Consider the following 14,298-nt stretch of genomic DNA (forward strand, 5'->3'; position numbering starts at 1 on the left):
TGGTTTTTGTCATCCTACATATGAGTCATGATAGAATAATCTCCACAGGAACAGCCCTCAAATTAAGCAGATAAACACAGTGCCTTTCCTCATTCCTAATGACTGTGTTCTGGAGCCATTCGACCTGCCTGTAAAATTGAGTGATGAACACTCTCCCAAATGTCACCAAGAGCCTGTGGCATAGGCATTGCTCAAAGTAGTGGGAAAAGACATAGTTCCTGAATTCTTCTGGAGTCTATAGTGTAAAGTATATCGTGCATGTAGTATATGCTTTATGGTGTGAAATATCACATTGCCATAGTTGTTCTTCTGGAAGTTTAGAAGATAATTAACATTGCAAGCATGCATAATATTTGGTTATAAATTATATATTTAAGAAAAATACAAATGTCATAGAGTGTATTATTTTCCAAAATCTTATCTGTAATGCCCTTCCCTGTCATGTTAATCTCAAGTTTGATCATGTGGCTTTGCTTTAGCCAATGAAATGTGAGAAGTGATACATGCCCTTTTCAATCAAAAGTTTTAACAGCCATCTCATGGTTCTGCCATGTTCTCTTTCCTTTCTGCCATAAGACTGAAATGTCCTATATAAATAATTGCTCCTTCTGTTCAGTTCCTAGAATAAAAACGAAATGGAGCAAGGCTGCAGGGACGTGTAACATAAATAAGAAACAAACCTTTGTAGTTAAACCACTGTTGTGTTAGGGTTGTATGTTTCTGCAAAACCTAGTCCAGGCTGACTCTGTAATCAAGTAAACAAATTGAATATTATATTGGATATATGTAAAAGACACACATTCTATAGAATGGAATAAGGACTACATTTATTCAGTGTCAAGTATCAGACACTATACATGCATTTAATATGAGTATTAACCATATGTGGTAGATGACATTATCTCTAGATGAAGGTCGAAGACACTGAGACTAAAAGTAATTGCACACAATCAGTGTGACAGCCAACATTAAATTTTTTATTTCAGAATCAAGGCTTCATTAATACCCAAGTCCATGCTCTATCCACTCTATCACACTGCCTTTGGAGTGAAAGAGTTTTGAATTTGGTGCAGCTTTAGACTGGATAGACCTAAAAGAATTCTTTACTTCTCTTTCAATTCGTTAGGGAAAGCTTTATAGACAAAGTAGAAGTTCTGAAATTGAAACTACTTAAAGAAAAGAGTCTGGTGACTTATAGAGGTGAACATTTTCTAGCAAAACGTATAGTCTTAAAAAAGTTCCAGGGCAAATGTGTGATGACTGGATGATGAAAGCACAGTAGACTTCCCTGAGATGACCTGAGGGTTCCAAAGTCATCAGCATGTAATGAAACATGGGAATCGAGGAGGTCTTGGTGAGGACCTCCTGGAAACAGGATGAAGGAAAGTCTTAAACAAGAGCCGTGAGGTTATGAGAAAGTATGAGCTGGATAGAGCAGCCATAAATAGCTATGTTCATAAGGTTAAGGGTCAACAGAATGATTAAGAGAGTTAATTTGAATTTTTTTGGTAGACAATTTGGCTTTCTTTTTAATATGAAATGATGAGCTACTTTTTTTCATTTAATTGAAAAATATAGATTGTATATATCCAAGGTGTACAATATGAAGATTTGATATGGGTACACTGTGTACAGATTAACACAGTCAAATTAATTTACATACCCATCACCACCCATGCTGTATCTTAGAACTTGTTTATCTTGTAACTGAAAGTTTGTGGCCTTTTACCAACATTTCTCCATAGTCCCCATCTTTGCCCTTCTACTCTGTTTCTATGAGTTTGAGATGCTTTTAGATTCCACATATAAGTGAAGTCATACAGTATTTGTCTTTCTCTGCTTGGAATATTTTACTTAGCATAATGTTATTCAGTTTCATCCATGTTGTCCCACATGGCAGAATTTCCTTCTTTTGTGTTGAAATAATATTCCATTAAAAATACTACATTTCCTTCATCCATTCATAGGTTGTTTTTGCCGCCTCTTAGCTATCATGAATAATGATGCAATGAACATGAAGGTACAGATGTCTTTTCAAGATACTGATTTCATTTCCTTTGGATGTATACCAGTAGTGTGATTGCTGATCATATAGTAGTTCTATTTTTAATTTTTGAGACACCTTCATACTGTTCTTAATGGCCACAGCAATTCACATTCCCACCAAGAGTGCACTAGGATTCCCTTTTCTTTCCATCCTAGCCTACACTTATTGCTTGACTTTTTGCTAACAGCCATCCTAATAGGCATGAGGTGATATCTCATTGTGGTTTTTGTTTGAATTTCTCTGACAATCATTGATATTGAGCACCTTTCCATATATCTTTTGGCCATCTGTATGTCCTTTTTTTGAGAAATATCTATTCAGGTTTTTTGCCCATTTTTAATTTGTTGTTGTTGTTGTTGTTGTTTTTTTTAGCTATTGAGATGTGTAAGTTATTTATATATTTGGGATATTAATCCCATATCACATACAGAGTGTGCAAATATTTTCTCCCATCCTGTAGGTTGCCTTTGCACTTTGTTGTTTCCTTCCTTTGCTTTGCAAACAATGAGCTATGATCCCATCTTCACAGAAATTGCTTTCTTGCCGTCTATCAAGTCTGAGTAAGATCAGAAAATTTACTCATCTGCCTGTGGCTTCACAGCATCATTAATTGCTAAGAAGTTAGAGTTCTAGGTCCTCCTTTGTAGCTGCAGATCAGTTGACTGAGATATCATATGGTGACAATGGTTGGAGAAAGTTAATACTACACAAACTGCAATGGTGCCTTTTCAGAAGGATTGAAGGCAACTAAACATTCTGAAATCAGTTTAGAATGAATCATTCACATATGTTCTAAGGCTTAATTGGCACAAGCTTTAGGTAGTGCTGCTTTCAGAAGTCCATGATTTACCAGAGGTGGTGAGGTAGAGCTTCCCTGGAAACCTTATAGCACTGCCCAAACTCACACGTCCTGCCAAGAGAGAAACAAGTAGCCAGTTCCTTCTGTCTATATCCTTATGACCTTCTCCATAGTCTAGCTTTAACCTTGTTAATGGCAGAAATGGTTGTGGTTTCCAGTGCATTATTCTTGGTAGAGGGGAACAATCAGAGGTTGCAGAGACAAGGAAGCAAGAATAAAGGGAGAATTGTTCTTTCCACCAAGTCAATATGGTCTCAGTAATTTGTCTTTGTGGTTATAGTTTACAGTGAGACAAATGAGATTTCCTCTCTTACATTTTAATAGTTTACCTGGGTCTCCTATTCATTACACTACTGTTCTACTAATGAGAGAGTGAATGTCATTATGAAAACAGATTTAAGAGCACAGCTTATTTACAATTTCTGTGCTTTCCATATTATCTTACAAAGAAAATATTCATCCTATATGGGTTTGGTAAGTGGGATTATAAATCAGAGTTTTTCTTTCTCATTAAAAGAACCCAACATTTCCAAAATCTGTTTCATACCAACTTATATGTGTGGTATATTCATGCATAGCATATTTATATAATTAAAAAGCAATTGTGGAATTAGTCCTCCAGTTGCTGCGCATATCTGTGCTGTTTGAGTATATATTCATTTTTCTCTTAATCAGCGACAAGCTCAGTGAGGAGAGGGAGGATTCTTGTAGTGTCTCCTGAACATCAAAATTCTAGGAGATCTATTTTATTTTGTTAGTTCTCTCCGCTCCCATGCAGCAAAATTGGTAAATTGACTGGCCTTATTTAAGATAATGCTCCATCCACAAATGAGAAATAAGAAAATCCTCCCCTTTCCCGACATTTTAACTTGAGTTAAATATGAAACATTCTCTCAGTGAATCAGGAGCACAATTGAACACTTGGTCAGACAGATGACTAAATCTACCAGTGTGATGAGGCAGTAAAAACAGTGCCCCAGAAAAGCAGTTCTTTCTTTACTCACCATACCAGGTTTCTTTGTCTTTTCCTGATGACTTGGGTTTCTTACTCTGCATTTCAATTTTGTTGTAAAAATGCATTCTTGCCATTGTACTGATGCTTATCTGATTGCCACTGACCCTGACATGTTATGATTAATTGGGGTTGGCTCTAGTTGAGAATTTACCTACAAAGGGATCATTTAAACCAAAGCTGATAACTTCTTTAGGGTTGCAGAATAGCTACTGAATACACAATCCTTTAGCAAAGCCAGAGGAGTAAGATACAACAGGAGGAAGATACCTCAGGTGAGAGATTCAAGGACTCTCTTCATGAATTTTTTTCTGGACACTTTTGTCTCTAATTTGCAAACAGACTCCATTCCCTTCCTAGTGAATTCTGCCAAATAGCCTTTCCAGTCCCTAGGAAAAGAGAGAGAGAGAAAGAGAGAGAGAGAGAGAGAGAAAGAGAGAGAGAGAGAGAGAGAATGCAGTTGGTATTGGGAGCAGATAAAAGGACAGTCCAATTCAGAGCTTTTAGCTAGGGTAAAGCATTTGAAAACCTGTTGACTCATAAAGGACCACCCAGTCGGAATACAGGAGGAAATAAAGCATGACCAAAATCCCCTCAGAGGTTTCTTCCATAACACCCTACTCATAGAAGCTCTGTGAAACTATTGCAGCTTTTGAAATTACATGATCTCAGTAAAGACCTAGAAATTTTTTATTAGTCCATAGGGCAGGCTATTGAAGAGAAATGATGTCTACCTCTAATATGTGATAATGTTACTTTCCTGGATAAATAATAAAACTCTCCATTGGACATGGTTGGAAAAAATGAGAATCTCTGTGCTTGAGAATTTGAGGGAGGTAAGGAAAAAACCTGGGGTTGAAGCAGAACTCAACTGTTTAATAGCCTGAGCAATTCTTCCTGGTTTTTCTCTAAAGTGAAGTCACCACTCTATGGCTCAGCATCAAAGGAATACTGTTCAATTCTTTGTTGAACTTATAGACTGAGTAACATGAGTGGTGGGTAAAAAGAAGAAAGGAAAATACCACACACCTTTAGTTACAGGGGAAAGGGAGGCGGAGGGAAATAAACAGGTACAGAATTGGAATTCTGAAAGTAATTAAGATGCTATTTAGTAAACCCTCTCCCACAGCATGGCTTGGAAAAATGATGAGTCATGGCTTGGAAAAATGATGAGTGACCCGGAGGGATACAATTTCTCATGCAGATTTTGAATCACAGTCACAGAAATCACCTTGCCCTGGGGTAGGGACAGTACTTTCTCGGCATTCAGAAAACCCTCCTGACTATTGTTCATGTTTACAGATTACCTGCTTAGGCTGGTTAACTGATACACCCAGCACAGATAAACGTGTTTAACAAAATATTCAGCCATGCTAAGCCCACAACTATTCTGCCTGGGCATTTTATTCATGAGTCAAAAATGTTTTAAAGGTAGTGAAGAGACAGAGAGAGAGAAATTAATGGTGTCAACAAGGCAAGAGAATAATAAACGTCTAAATACCATTGTTAGAAGGGAAAGTATAGGTTAACCTGGGCCCAAATAACTTCCTTCTAACCCATCAGGAGCACATTATTTAAGATACTAAAGTGCTAAATTGGTCAGATAAGAGATGTGCTGAGATGTAAGATCCATTGAACAATGAGGAAAGAAAATTGAAGTGAAAATTGCAATCTCCGCCTGCAAGAAACTTAAGTGAGATGAAGTGAAAATGTTTACAATGGAAGAAGAGAGAGAAAATGTGAAGAGGATGATGTTTAATAATAAAGATAAAACTGGAGACCTGGGGAGAAAAAAGATGACTGGGAAGTGGGTTAGAAAAGCCAAAGCCATCAAGCTCCACAGGGACCTGGGCCCGGGATTGGGGAAGAGCTTAGGAGAGCGTATCAGAGTCAGCAGTGACTCTACCGAACACTGAATGGACAACTGGTGTCAAGGCAGCAGCAGCAGGTGTTTTTCTGAAAGAAGAATGGTGGAATGATAGTTAAGGAGAATATTGTGAGCTGCAGACAAGAGCTGTGTTTCACTGACATCTGGACAAGAACGCTCACAAAGACTTAGCAGAACCACAGAAGCTGTGTCCAAAAACTGGAGGTCTGGTAGATAGGGGGAGAGAGAAAGACAGAGAGACACAGAGCTGCTAAAGAACATGTCTTTAGAGATGCATCTGTGAGGAAGGTAACCAGAACTGTCAGCTGGGAGAAATAAAACAAAGAAGGGGAAATAATTCCCACCATGCGGCCAAAGGTGTAAGATCTGGAACTAGACTGCTTGGGTTCAGATCCTCTATGTCACTTACCAGCCGTATGACCTTGGACAAGTTTCTTCTAACCTTTTTGGTCTTCAATTTTCCCACTTGTATAGTGGTAGTAGTAGTATCTGGTGGAGTTGTGGAAACTGAATGAGTTAATATGAGGTAAAGGTCTTAGAATATTGCCTGATACACAGAGAACATCAGTACATACTAGCAACTACTGTGATATGTGGCCAGCCTCTGTGAGTGGTCCTGAGCTGTGTAGAGTACTAGTACTTTTAGTACTTTTAAGTGTGTTTTCTCATCCTTTCAGACTATCCATAAGAGAGCTTATAAGGGTTGTGAGAGATATATGTGTGTGTGTCTGTGTGTGTGTCTGTGTGTGTGTGTGTCTGTGTGTATATATATAATCATTACCTCCAGATTACAATTGTTCTCAAGGGCAGCTTGTAGGGTGACTAAATATGGGTTAAGCTGAGGACAACGACAGTAACATTCCTTGAGGTTTATAACTGCTTTGGGCAAGCCACTTAGCTCCACCCATTGAGCCTCATTTTCTTTCTTTCTTTCCTTCTTTTTTTTTTTTTTTTCCTGCCTCAGTTTTATTTGTACAAATAGCACAGGAGGACCCCAGCTCCATGCAGACAGCAGCCCGGGAGGAGGGGTGTGTCACACCAGTCCTTCTGTCCTCACATTGGCAGACAGAGATATCTAAAGCCTTTGTAGGGGCCTGGGCACCTTTGGGAGCCTGAGCTGGAACTGAAGCAGGAGCTGCAGCCTGGACCTTGGTTTGATCCTTTGCCTCGGCCTTTGGCTGGCACAGCTTGAGTGCCTTGGCAATGCAAGCACGGGCATGCTTCCCAAGCTTGGGGTGGGCAATGTAGGCAAGTCATTCAAGCTTGCGGATGACACCCTTTGGGATCTTGGGGTTAACCTCCTTGGGCTTTATGAGGGCCTTGATAGCCTCGGCACATACACTTACAGCCGTGGCATTGTTGGCCTGCATCTTCTTTAGGCTCTTCTTGTTGCGCTTCTTGGCAAAGCGCATGTTCCTCAGGAACTTAGGGTCCATCCCCTTAAGAGATTTGTATCTTTGTGATCGGGGTTTCTTGATACCATTTCTGTGCCATTTTCAGGACTGGTTGTGTGTGGTGTGGTTCCTGGACTTGGCCATGTCTGCACCTTAAGCCGCAGCTCCCCAAGCCGCAGTTTCTTATCTATAAAATGGGGGTATTATGTATACAGTGTAAGGTTTCTGTGAGATCAACTGTGAAAGTACCTTAAAAAATACCTGCAACACAGCAAGTTTCAATAAAGGTTTGCTGAGTGTGAATCTGCCTTGTGATGTTGGTGGTGGGTGACAGGTTGAAGTACTTTCATCCAGATGGGAGATCGTAACTGTTCTCACAGTGGCTGGTAGAGAGGCCTTGGGTTCAGCTTTTGTCAGAAATTGTAAGGATTGATCTTTAGACCACAAAGTGGATTGACATTTATCTTTTCCAGCTTATCTCGTGAACAGAAAAAAAAAAAAAATCCCCCCAAAATCTGACAGCCTAGGTCTCTGAAATGGATTGGTGGTGATTAGAGTGCTATTTAAACTTTCCCCTAAGGTTTTTTCCTCTTCAAAGGAAGGAACTTATCAGCCTAAAGGAAAAGGAGAAAAAGGAAATGGGCCACAGTTTATACCTTATGGCTGACAGTGCTTCTGTCACAGGAAACTGCTGTCCTCCTCTTGCCCAGCACGCAAGCTGGCTCCTGGGTGGGCATCTTGCTGGGGCTCTGACCACCCCACTGGCAAGCAGCTGAATGTGGCTTCTTGGTTAGACCTCTGCTGACCATTTAGGACCAGGATCAATTTGACTAAAGCTGTGCTCTCCCAAAGAGCCTCCTGGAAAGAGGCCCTCTCTACAGTCTAAATCCCTTTGTCCTGCGGGCCTCCTATGTAATAGGCCTTCTCCACTGCACACTCCAAGACCTACTTTCTCTGGGGCTCTAGGAAAAGTCAAGGAATTGGACAGGTAGTGATTTTTCAGTTTCTCCCTAAGAATATTCTGGTGGTCTTTGTCACCACCAATAGTAGAAAACAAGCTACCAATGTTTACCCCACTTCTTGGAGAAAATACCACTATGCAGGAAGAGCATGGAAGATCCCAGCACCTAGCCAGCTGACCAGAGGCCAGTCTCCCAACACCAGCCTTCTTCAGAAATCATTACCTCCTTTTCTTTCACATCTGCTGTGCTGGAGCTAACTGGGAAGCCCCCTGGCAGGTCCCAATATCTGTCTTACAATGTTCAGGCTCCCTCCCCAACAATCATTTATTAGAAAGGGGTTTTATGATACAAATTTGATAATCTCCCATGCACACTGGCACTGTTCTAATTGAAGTTGTAAGCCCATAAAATTCAAGCCCTTTGTCTTCCTGAAGGCCACAAGGTTTAAAAAGATACTATTGTCCTGGCTAACACCCACTACATTGTCACCAGGGGCTGATTAAACAGAGTCCTGAATCCAAACAGTGCGGATTTTGTCTAGGTCCTTTTCAGGCCTGACAATGCCCTTTTCAGTTCCCAAGACAAAAAGAGGTTTAAGGATCGAGATTCTTCTAAGATAACCGCATCCATATGGAAGGCAAGGTGGCCGGCAGCTGAGACCCAAACACCCCACTCCCTTCCCCCTCTCTCCTCCTCTCTTTCTCCACCCCCCAAAATCCCAGGTGATAACTCTGCCTCAGCCACCCTTCATCCTCCCCTTCTTCTTCCTTGGACAAGAAAGCTAGAGCCCCTAACAGGCCCATGCCTCCTCCTTACAGACTTCATAAGGGCCCTTGGCTCCCTTCCCCGCACTTGATGCCCCAACTGCTCTCCTCTGGCGCATCTCCCAGCAGTGAGTGCCTGGGAGCGAGGTCGTCACTTCTGTGAGAAAGTGACTGCTTGCACAGGAGGCCCTAGGGGGGCAGTTACAAACCCACGGGGTGCTAGTGTGCACTGGCAGGGGTGAAGTGAGGCCGACCAGCGGATCCTGGTCTGCGCCATGAGTAGACAGGAAATCACAGCTACATTAGGCACTTGCAGGCTTAACTAGGGGTTTCAAGTTCCCCGGTGTTCTTCAGGTCCCCAGGCACTTTTCAAAGGGTCCTGGAGCACTTGGCTCCTGCACTCTGGAAACAGCTTGCGGCCAGGCCTGGGCTGTTCCGGTGCAGCGCGCCCGGCACCTGGCCTAGCCGGTTCATCTCCGGAGAAACTCCTTTTGCCCTGTCGTGGTCCGCAGGGTTGACTTTTCGGTATTTGAAACACCAGCAGCTCTGGGAGCCCAGCGGAGCCTCGGAATCACTCTGGGGCCAGAGACGCCAGAGACACTTCCCGCTGACAAGAATCCCAAAGTTGCCTCAGCTTCCTCCTCTCCTTTTTCTTCCCGCGCCCAACCCTGACACCACCACCCCTCCATCCCCCAAGTATCTTCCTTAAAGCCGTGTGGGGACTGCAATCCGCGCTTCGATCCAACTGGGACTGGGCCCCACTTAGCCAGTCAAGGGGCGAGCGAGCGATGCGAACACCGGTCTGGGGGGCACGGCTCCCGCCTACGTTCCCGGCAGGCGCGCAGGGGACCCAACCCTACGCATTTTATTCTCGAACTACGAGGAAAAATACTCTATTTTTTTAAAAAATAACTTGCTTCCCATACAAATCGCTATTTAAAATATACAAATAAGGCCCAAGCATAAAATCTAACTCTGGGGCTGGCGGTGGAGGGAAGGTGAGGGGGGGGGGCTCTGGCACACGTCCCCCGTGTGTGTGCTTGCGCGATGGCTGGTGAGGGCGCGCCAGGGGACCCTGGCGCCCAAGGAGATGGGGCTGCAGAGAGGCGGCCGGAGAGAGTTCCAGGTGTTCGGCTCCCGCCCTGCTCCAACCGCAGAGCGCGCTCCAAAGACCAGGGTAGCCCCAGGTGCCCCCCAGCGGCCTCACCAGTTCCAGGAGACCAGGGCGGGGGGCGCTAAGTGCTGGTAGGCTGGGAAGAGGCCAAGCGCCGAACCGGGACCGAAGGCAGGGTAGCCCGGCAGAGGGCAGGCGGCGGCTGGAGGGGCGCCGCACTTGTCCTGGGCCGCGGCGGTGCCCGCCTCGCTGCCACCGCCGCCGCCGCCGCCGCCGCCGCCGCACGGCTGCCCGTCGCGAACGAGCACCGGCACTACCACGCGACGCAGCAGGCCTGGCGCAGCGTGCAGCTCGGCTGATGCTGCCAGGTCGGGCGACTCCGCGGCCCCCGGCGCGCGCGCGCGCTTCAGCTTGTAGCGATGGTTCTGGAACCAGATCTTGACCTGCGTGGGCGTGAGGCGCAGCACACTAGCCAGCTGCTCGCGCTCGGGCGCAGACAGGTACCGCTGCTGCCGGAAGCGCCGCTCCAACTCCAGCGTCTGCGCCTTGGAGAATAGCACCCGCCGCTTCTTCCTTTTCTCGGCGTCCGAGCCCGGAGACGCGGGCATAACGGACGGCCGCTGCGACGAGTCTGGCGGGCTGGTCTCCAGGCTGCTCTCGTCCGAGGCTAGGGACGGCAAAGGAGACACGGGTGGGTGAGACGCCGGACCCTCCGAGGGCCTGCTGCCCTTCTGGCGAGAGCGTGGAGGCACTGGCCGGAGGGCACGCCCACTAGCACGAGACTTTTGGGATGAGGCCGTTTCCTGAGTCCACAGCTGGACATCCACCTCTCCGAATGCGGTGACCTCATTCATACCACAGCAGTCATCAGCGGGCCTGAGATCGTGCCCCGAAGAAACCCACCCCGGGGCCCTCTTAACATGTCCGCACCGGTAGTTGCGCTGGCCGACCTGTTTATCACAAGCTAGGTCACCAGCGCGGGCCTCCTCCAGGTCGACTGCACTGCAGTGTGCCGAGGTTTGCGGAGCCCTGAGTGGGAAGGGGGTGGGGGTAAACTCGCCAACACTGGCAATCCCAGACGGAGGCCTGGAGATCGTGGCCGTGTTTTCAGGCATGGGAGCGGGGGCGGGGCGGGGGGCGGCAGGCGGCGGCGTGTTTTAAATATTCAATTATTCCGACCCCTAGAAATCGCCAGACACAGAAACCCCAAATCTCGGGGCACTAGTGCCAGGCAGGGATCTGCTCTTAGGATGTGCCGACTGGGACGAATGCGTTAGGGGTTCGAGGATAGGGCTTCCGTTTCCAAGACTGAGGAAATTCAGACCCTGGGCTGGGATTTCGGCTTTCCGGCCCCGCGTGGGCCGGGCCCTTGATTCTGCTGCCCCACGCCTCCTACCTCCCACCCCGCACCGCAGTCCACCACGCACTCACAGGGGTAGTGGCCGCGCTCCGAATCCAACCAGGCGGCGCAGGGGTCGGGCTGCGGGGCGCGTGGTTCTGGCTCCCGCCTCGGCAGGTGTTGCGCGTCCTGCTCGGGTAAATCTAGAAGGCTGCGCACGGTGAAGCTCAGGCGTCCAGAGGTGGCCATGGCCGAGGAGGGAAAGGAGGCGGGGGCAGGGCAGGCTGGGAACGGAGGGGCGGCAGGGACGCCGCTCCTACGGATGGGCGTGGGAGGCGCTCGCCATGCGCTGGCAGCGGAATATTAGCGCATTTACAGCGGAATCTCTGTTTATATAAACAGCTCTTCCCACGCGGGCCACTTTGAAAGCCGAGCTCCGGGTCTCCAGGGTGTTAAGTACCTGAATGAGCACTGGACCAGAGCCGTGGCGAGCCCGGAAGGTGCCACCTCCGCCCCCGTCCCACCCCGCACCCCGCCCCTCGGCGCCCAGTTACCTCCCAGAGGCTGCAGGAAGCAGCCTTCGGCATTAGCGATTCTGTCTGATTAGCCCAAAATGGGAACAGATAATGGGGATTGTTACCAGTGAATAACATCTTGGGTGGCGAGCGGTGGCCACCACCCGCCTGACCCAGCCCCAGCTTCCTCCTCCTCCTCCTGGGCTGACTTGAGGCCAGGCCCCGCGGGAGTGCCGGGAAGGGTGGAGGCGACAGGGGTGGGTTTATGAGCACCCAGGAATTTATTCCCTGTTTGCTTTATTCTTTGAGCTTGTTTGCTGGAGTGGTAGTTTCCCGCAATTATCCAGAAAGTGATTTACAAAGCGGCGTTAAACTCTGGCGCGCTCCCTTTCTCTTTTTGGTTGGGCCCCTCTAAGATTCAGGATGACAAGTTTCGGGAGGGCGCAGAGATTAGCCTGGCCCTGCCAGCATTGGCCCAGGGGTTTTTACGGCCGCTGGGAGCCTCCGATCACCCCATGCATCCCCCCAACAGCCTCAGAGGTGCTGGGGAAGGGCTGGGACAACATTCGGAGCCCCAGCTCCGCGTCTCCACAGGCCGGCAAAACAGAGGAGGCATGCAGCCAAGCTACTTAGGTCTACAGTGCCGGTTTCTTTGGCCCAGCTTCGCCTGGCCGCTGCCGATCGCGGAGCTCGGAGGCCGAGCTCCACAAATTTGGGTCCAGGCCGGGTCTAGAGCCCCCGGGCGGGGGTGCTTCTCAGGTCGTCCTATGAGGGCTTTGAGGCCTGCTTGGAGTCGCCAGATGATCTGGCGCCGCCGGTGTGCCTTGGCCCCATAGCCTCAACGTCAGTCTCGGTGCCTGGGTTTTGGGCTTTGGGCTTTGGTCTTCGCCCAGGAGCCTGCCCATGGCCTGCGCTCTGCGCTCGCAGCGTGGCAGACCCTGACAAGACTGCCTGCCCTGGTCCGGGAACGGACCGATCGGGAGAATTAGGACAGGGCCTACCCGTCAGAAAATACCACCGGCCGTGGGTTTCTCTGGGATCTTCTAGTTTCCACAGCTCCACCCTAGAAAATGTGGCCGGGCGCAGTGGCTCAAGCCTGTAATCCCAGCACTTTGGGAGGCCGAGACGGGCGGATCACGAGGTCAGAAAATCGAGACCATCCTGGCTAACACGGTGAAACCCCGTCTCTACTAAAAAATACAAAAAACTAGCCGGGCGAGGTGGCGGGCGCCTGTAGTCCCAGCTACTCGGGAGGCTGAGGCAGGAGAATGGCGTAAACCCAGGAGGCGGAGCTTGCAGTGAGCTGAGATCCGGCCACTGCACCCCAGCCTGGGCGACAGAGCGAGACTCCGTCTCAAAAAAAAAAAAAAAGAAAAAGAAAAAAGAAAAAAGAAAATGATCAATGTAGGAGGCACAGGGAACCGGCCAGCGTGGATACATTTTGTTGGCCCATGGCCTAGCTCTGACTGCGCTTCAGTCTACAGCTCAGGAACGCCCTCTCAGAGGCCTCTCCTACTGAAGTTAATAGTTTGGATATTTAATTGCTAAATTGTAGCAAGGGCTCTGTACTTGGGTGGCTGCACCAGAAGTCCTGGCTCCTCCCGGGCTGAACTCGAACCTGGCTTGGATACGGCGGCCGCGGCCCTGCCAAGCCCCGCGCACCCTCCCCAGCAGCCTCCCTATCAAGCGTGCCGGAGGTGCCCGGAGCTGCACCGCGCGCTGGGTGGTCGGGCGGAGGCAACCCCAATACAGGCCAACTGCTAGGCCGCGGACAAAGGGGAAATGGAGCTCGACGCCCCAGACCTGTTGGAAGCATTTGTTCCAGTCAAGATTTTGCATTTGTTCAGTCCGGAATAATACGTGATTGACGTCTGCTCACAATGCGCTTTAGCGCGCCGGGATAAATCGGAGCTTGTCCGGTGTTGTCATGGTTTTCAATGGGGTTCAATGGGATTGGGAGCACGATCGACTCTGCTGGCCGTCTTTCCGCGGCCCCAGCAATAGATTTATTAGTTATGTCTTTTTAAATAAGATTAAACTGAAATGACTTGGCTGTCCTCTCTGCAGACGGGGCCGGGGCGGGAGCCTGGAGTGGGCAGGGGGCAGCAGAGTCCGGAAACCCGCCGCGCACCGCTCATCAGCTTCTGAGCCCTCGGCGTCTAGAGAGTGGGCAGGTCGCAGACTGGCTCCAGGCCTCGCGGACTTATCTCTGGCCAGGGCCCGAGGCCTGGCAATCTCTGCCAGCCCACCCCTCTAGTGAGAAGCTGAGGCACTGACAAAGACCGTCCTGGGGAAGCAAGCGTTATGACTGATTCCCAAATTCGGTGTTGAACTATGATACTGTGTAAGGTAGAAGGAGCTCTGGCCTGGAAATCGGTTTGCATCCTTGCTCTGCCCCTACCTA

At 48.2% G+C, this 14,298-nt stretch overlaps 1 protein-coding gene across 1 annotated transcript; it reads right to left on the bottom strand.

Moving 5' to 3' along the window:
• Positions 1–9,217: 9,217 nt before the first annotated feature.
• Positions 9,218–11,859, bottom strand: NKX2-8 (NK2 homeobox 8). Its single transcript, XM_007986517.3, has 2 exons — positions 11,472–11,859; positions 9,218–10,707 (listed from the first exon to the last, which is right to left on the bottom strand). The coding sequence occupies exons 1-2, from the start codon at positions 11,626–11,628 to the stop codon at positions 10,130–10,132; spliced, it is 735 nt and encodes a 244-aa protein (XP_007984708.1). The 5' UTR covers positions 11,629–11,859; the 3' UTR covers positions 9,218–10,129.
• Between the last annotated feature and the right edge of the window lie 2,439 nt (positions 11,860–14,298).

Source organism: Chlorocebus sabaeus, chromosome 24 (genome assembly GCF_047675955.1).
Source record: "Chlorocebus sabaeus isolate Y175 chromosome 24, mChlSab1.0.hap1, whole genome shotgun sequence".
Taxonomy (NCBI): Eukaryota; Metazoa; Chordata; class Mammalia; order Primates; family Cercopithecidae; genus Chlorocebus; species Chlorocebus sabaeus.

Excerpts from the sequence above, each read along its gene's own strand:
- NKX2-8 (XM_007986517.3), bottom strand. The coding sequence starts at position 11,628 with ATGGCCACCTCTGGACGCCTGAGCTTCACCGTGCGCAGCCTTCTAGAT. Across the intron at positions 10,708-11,471 it reads GGAGCGCGGCCACTACCCCT|CCTCGGACGAGAGCAGCCTG; the intron begins GTGAGTGCGTGG and ends TGCCGTCCCTAG.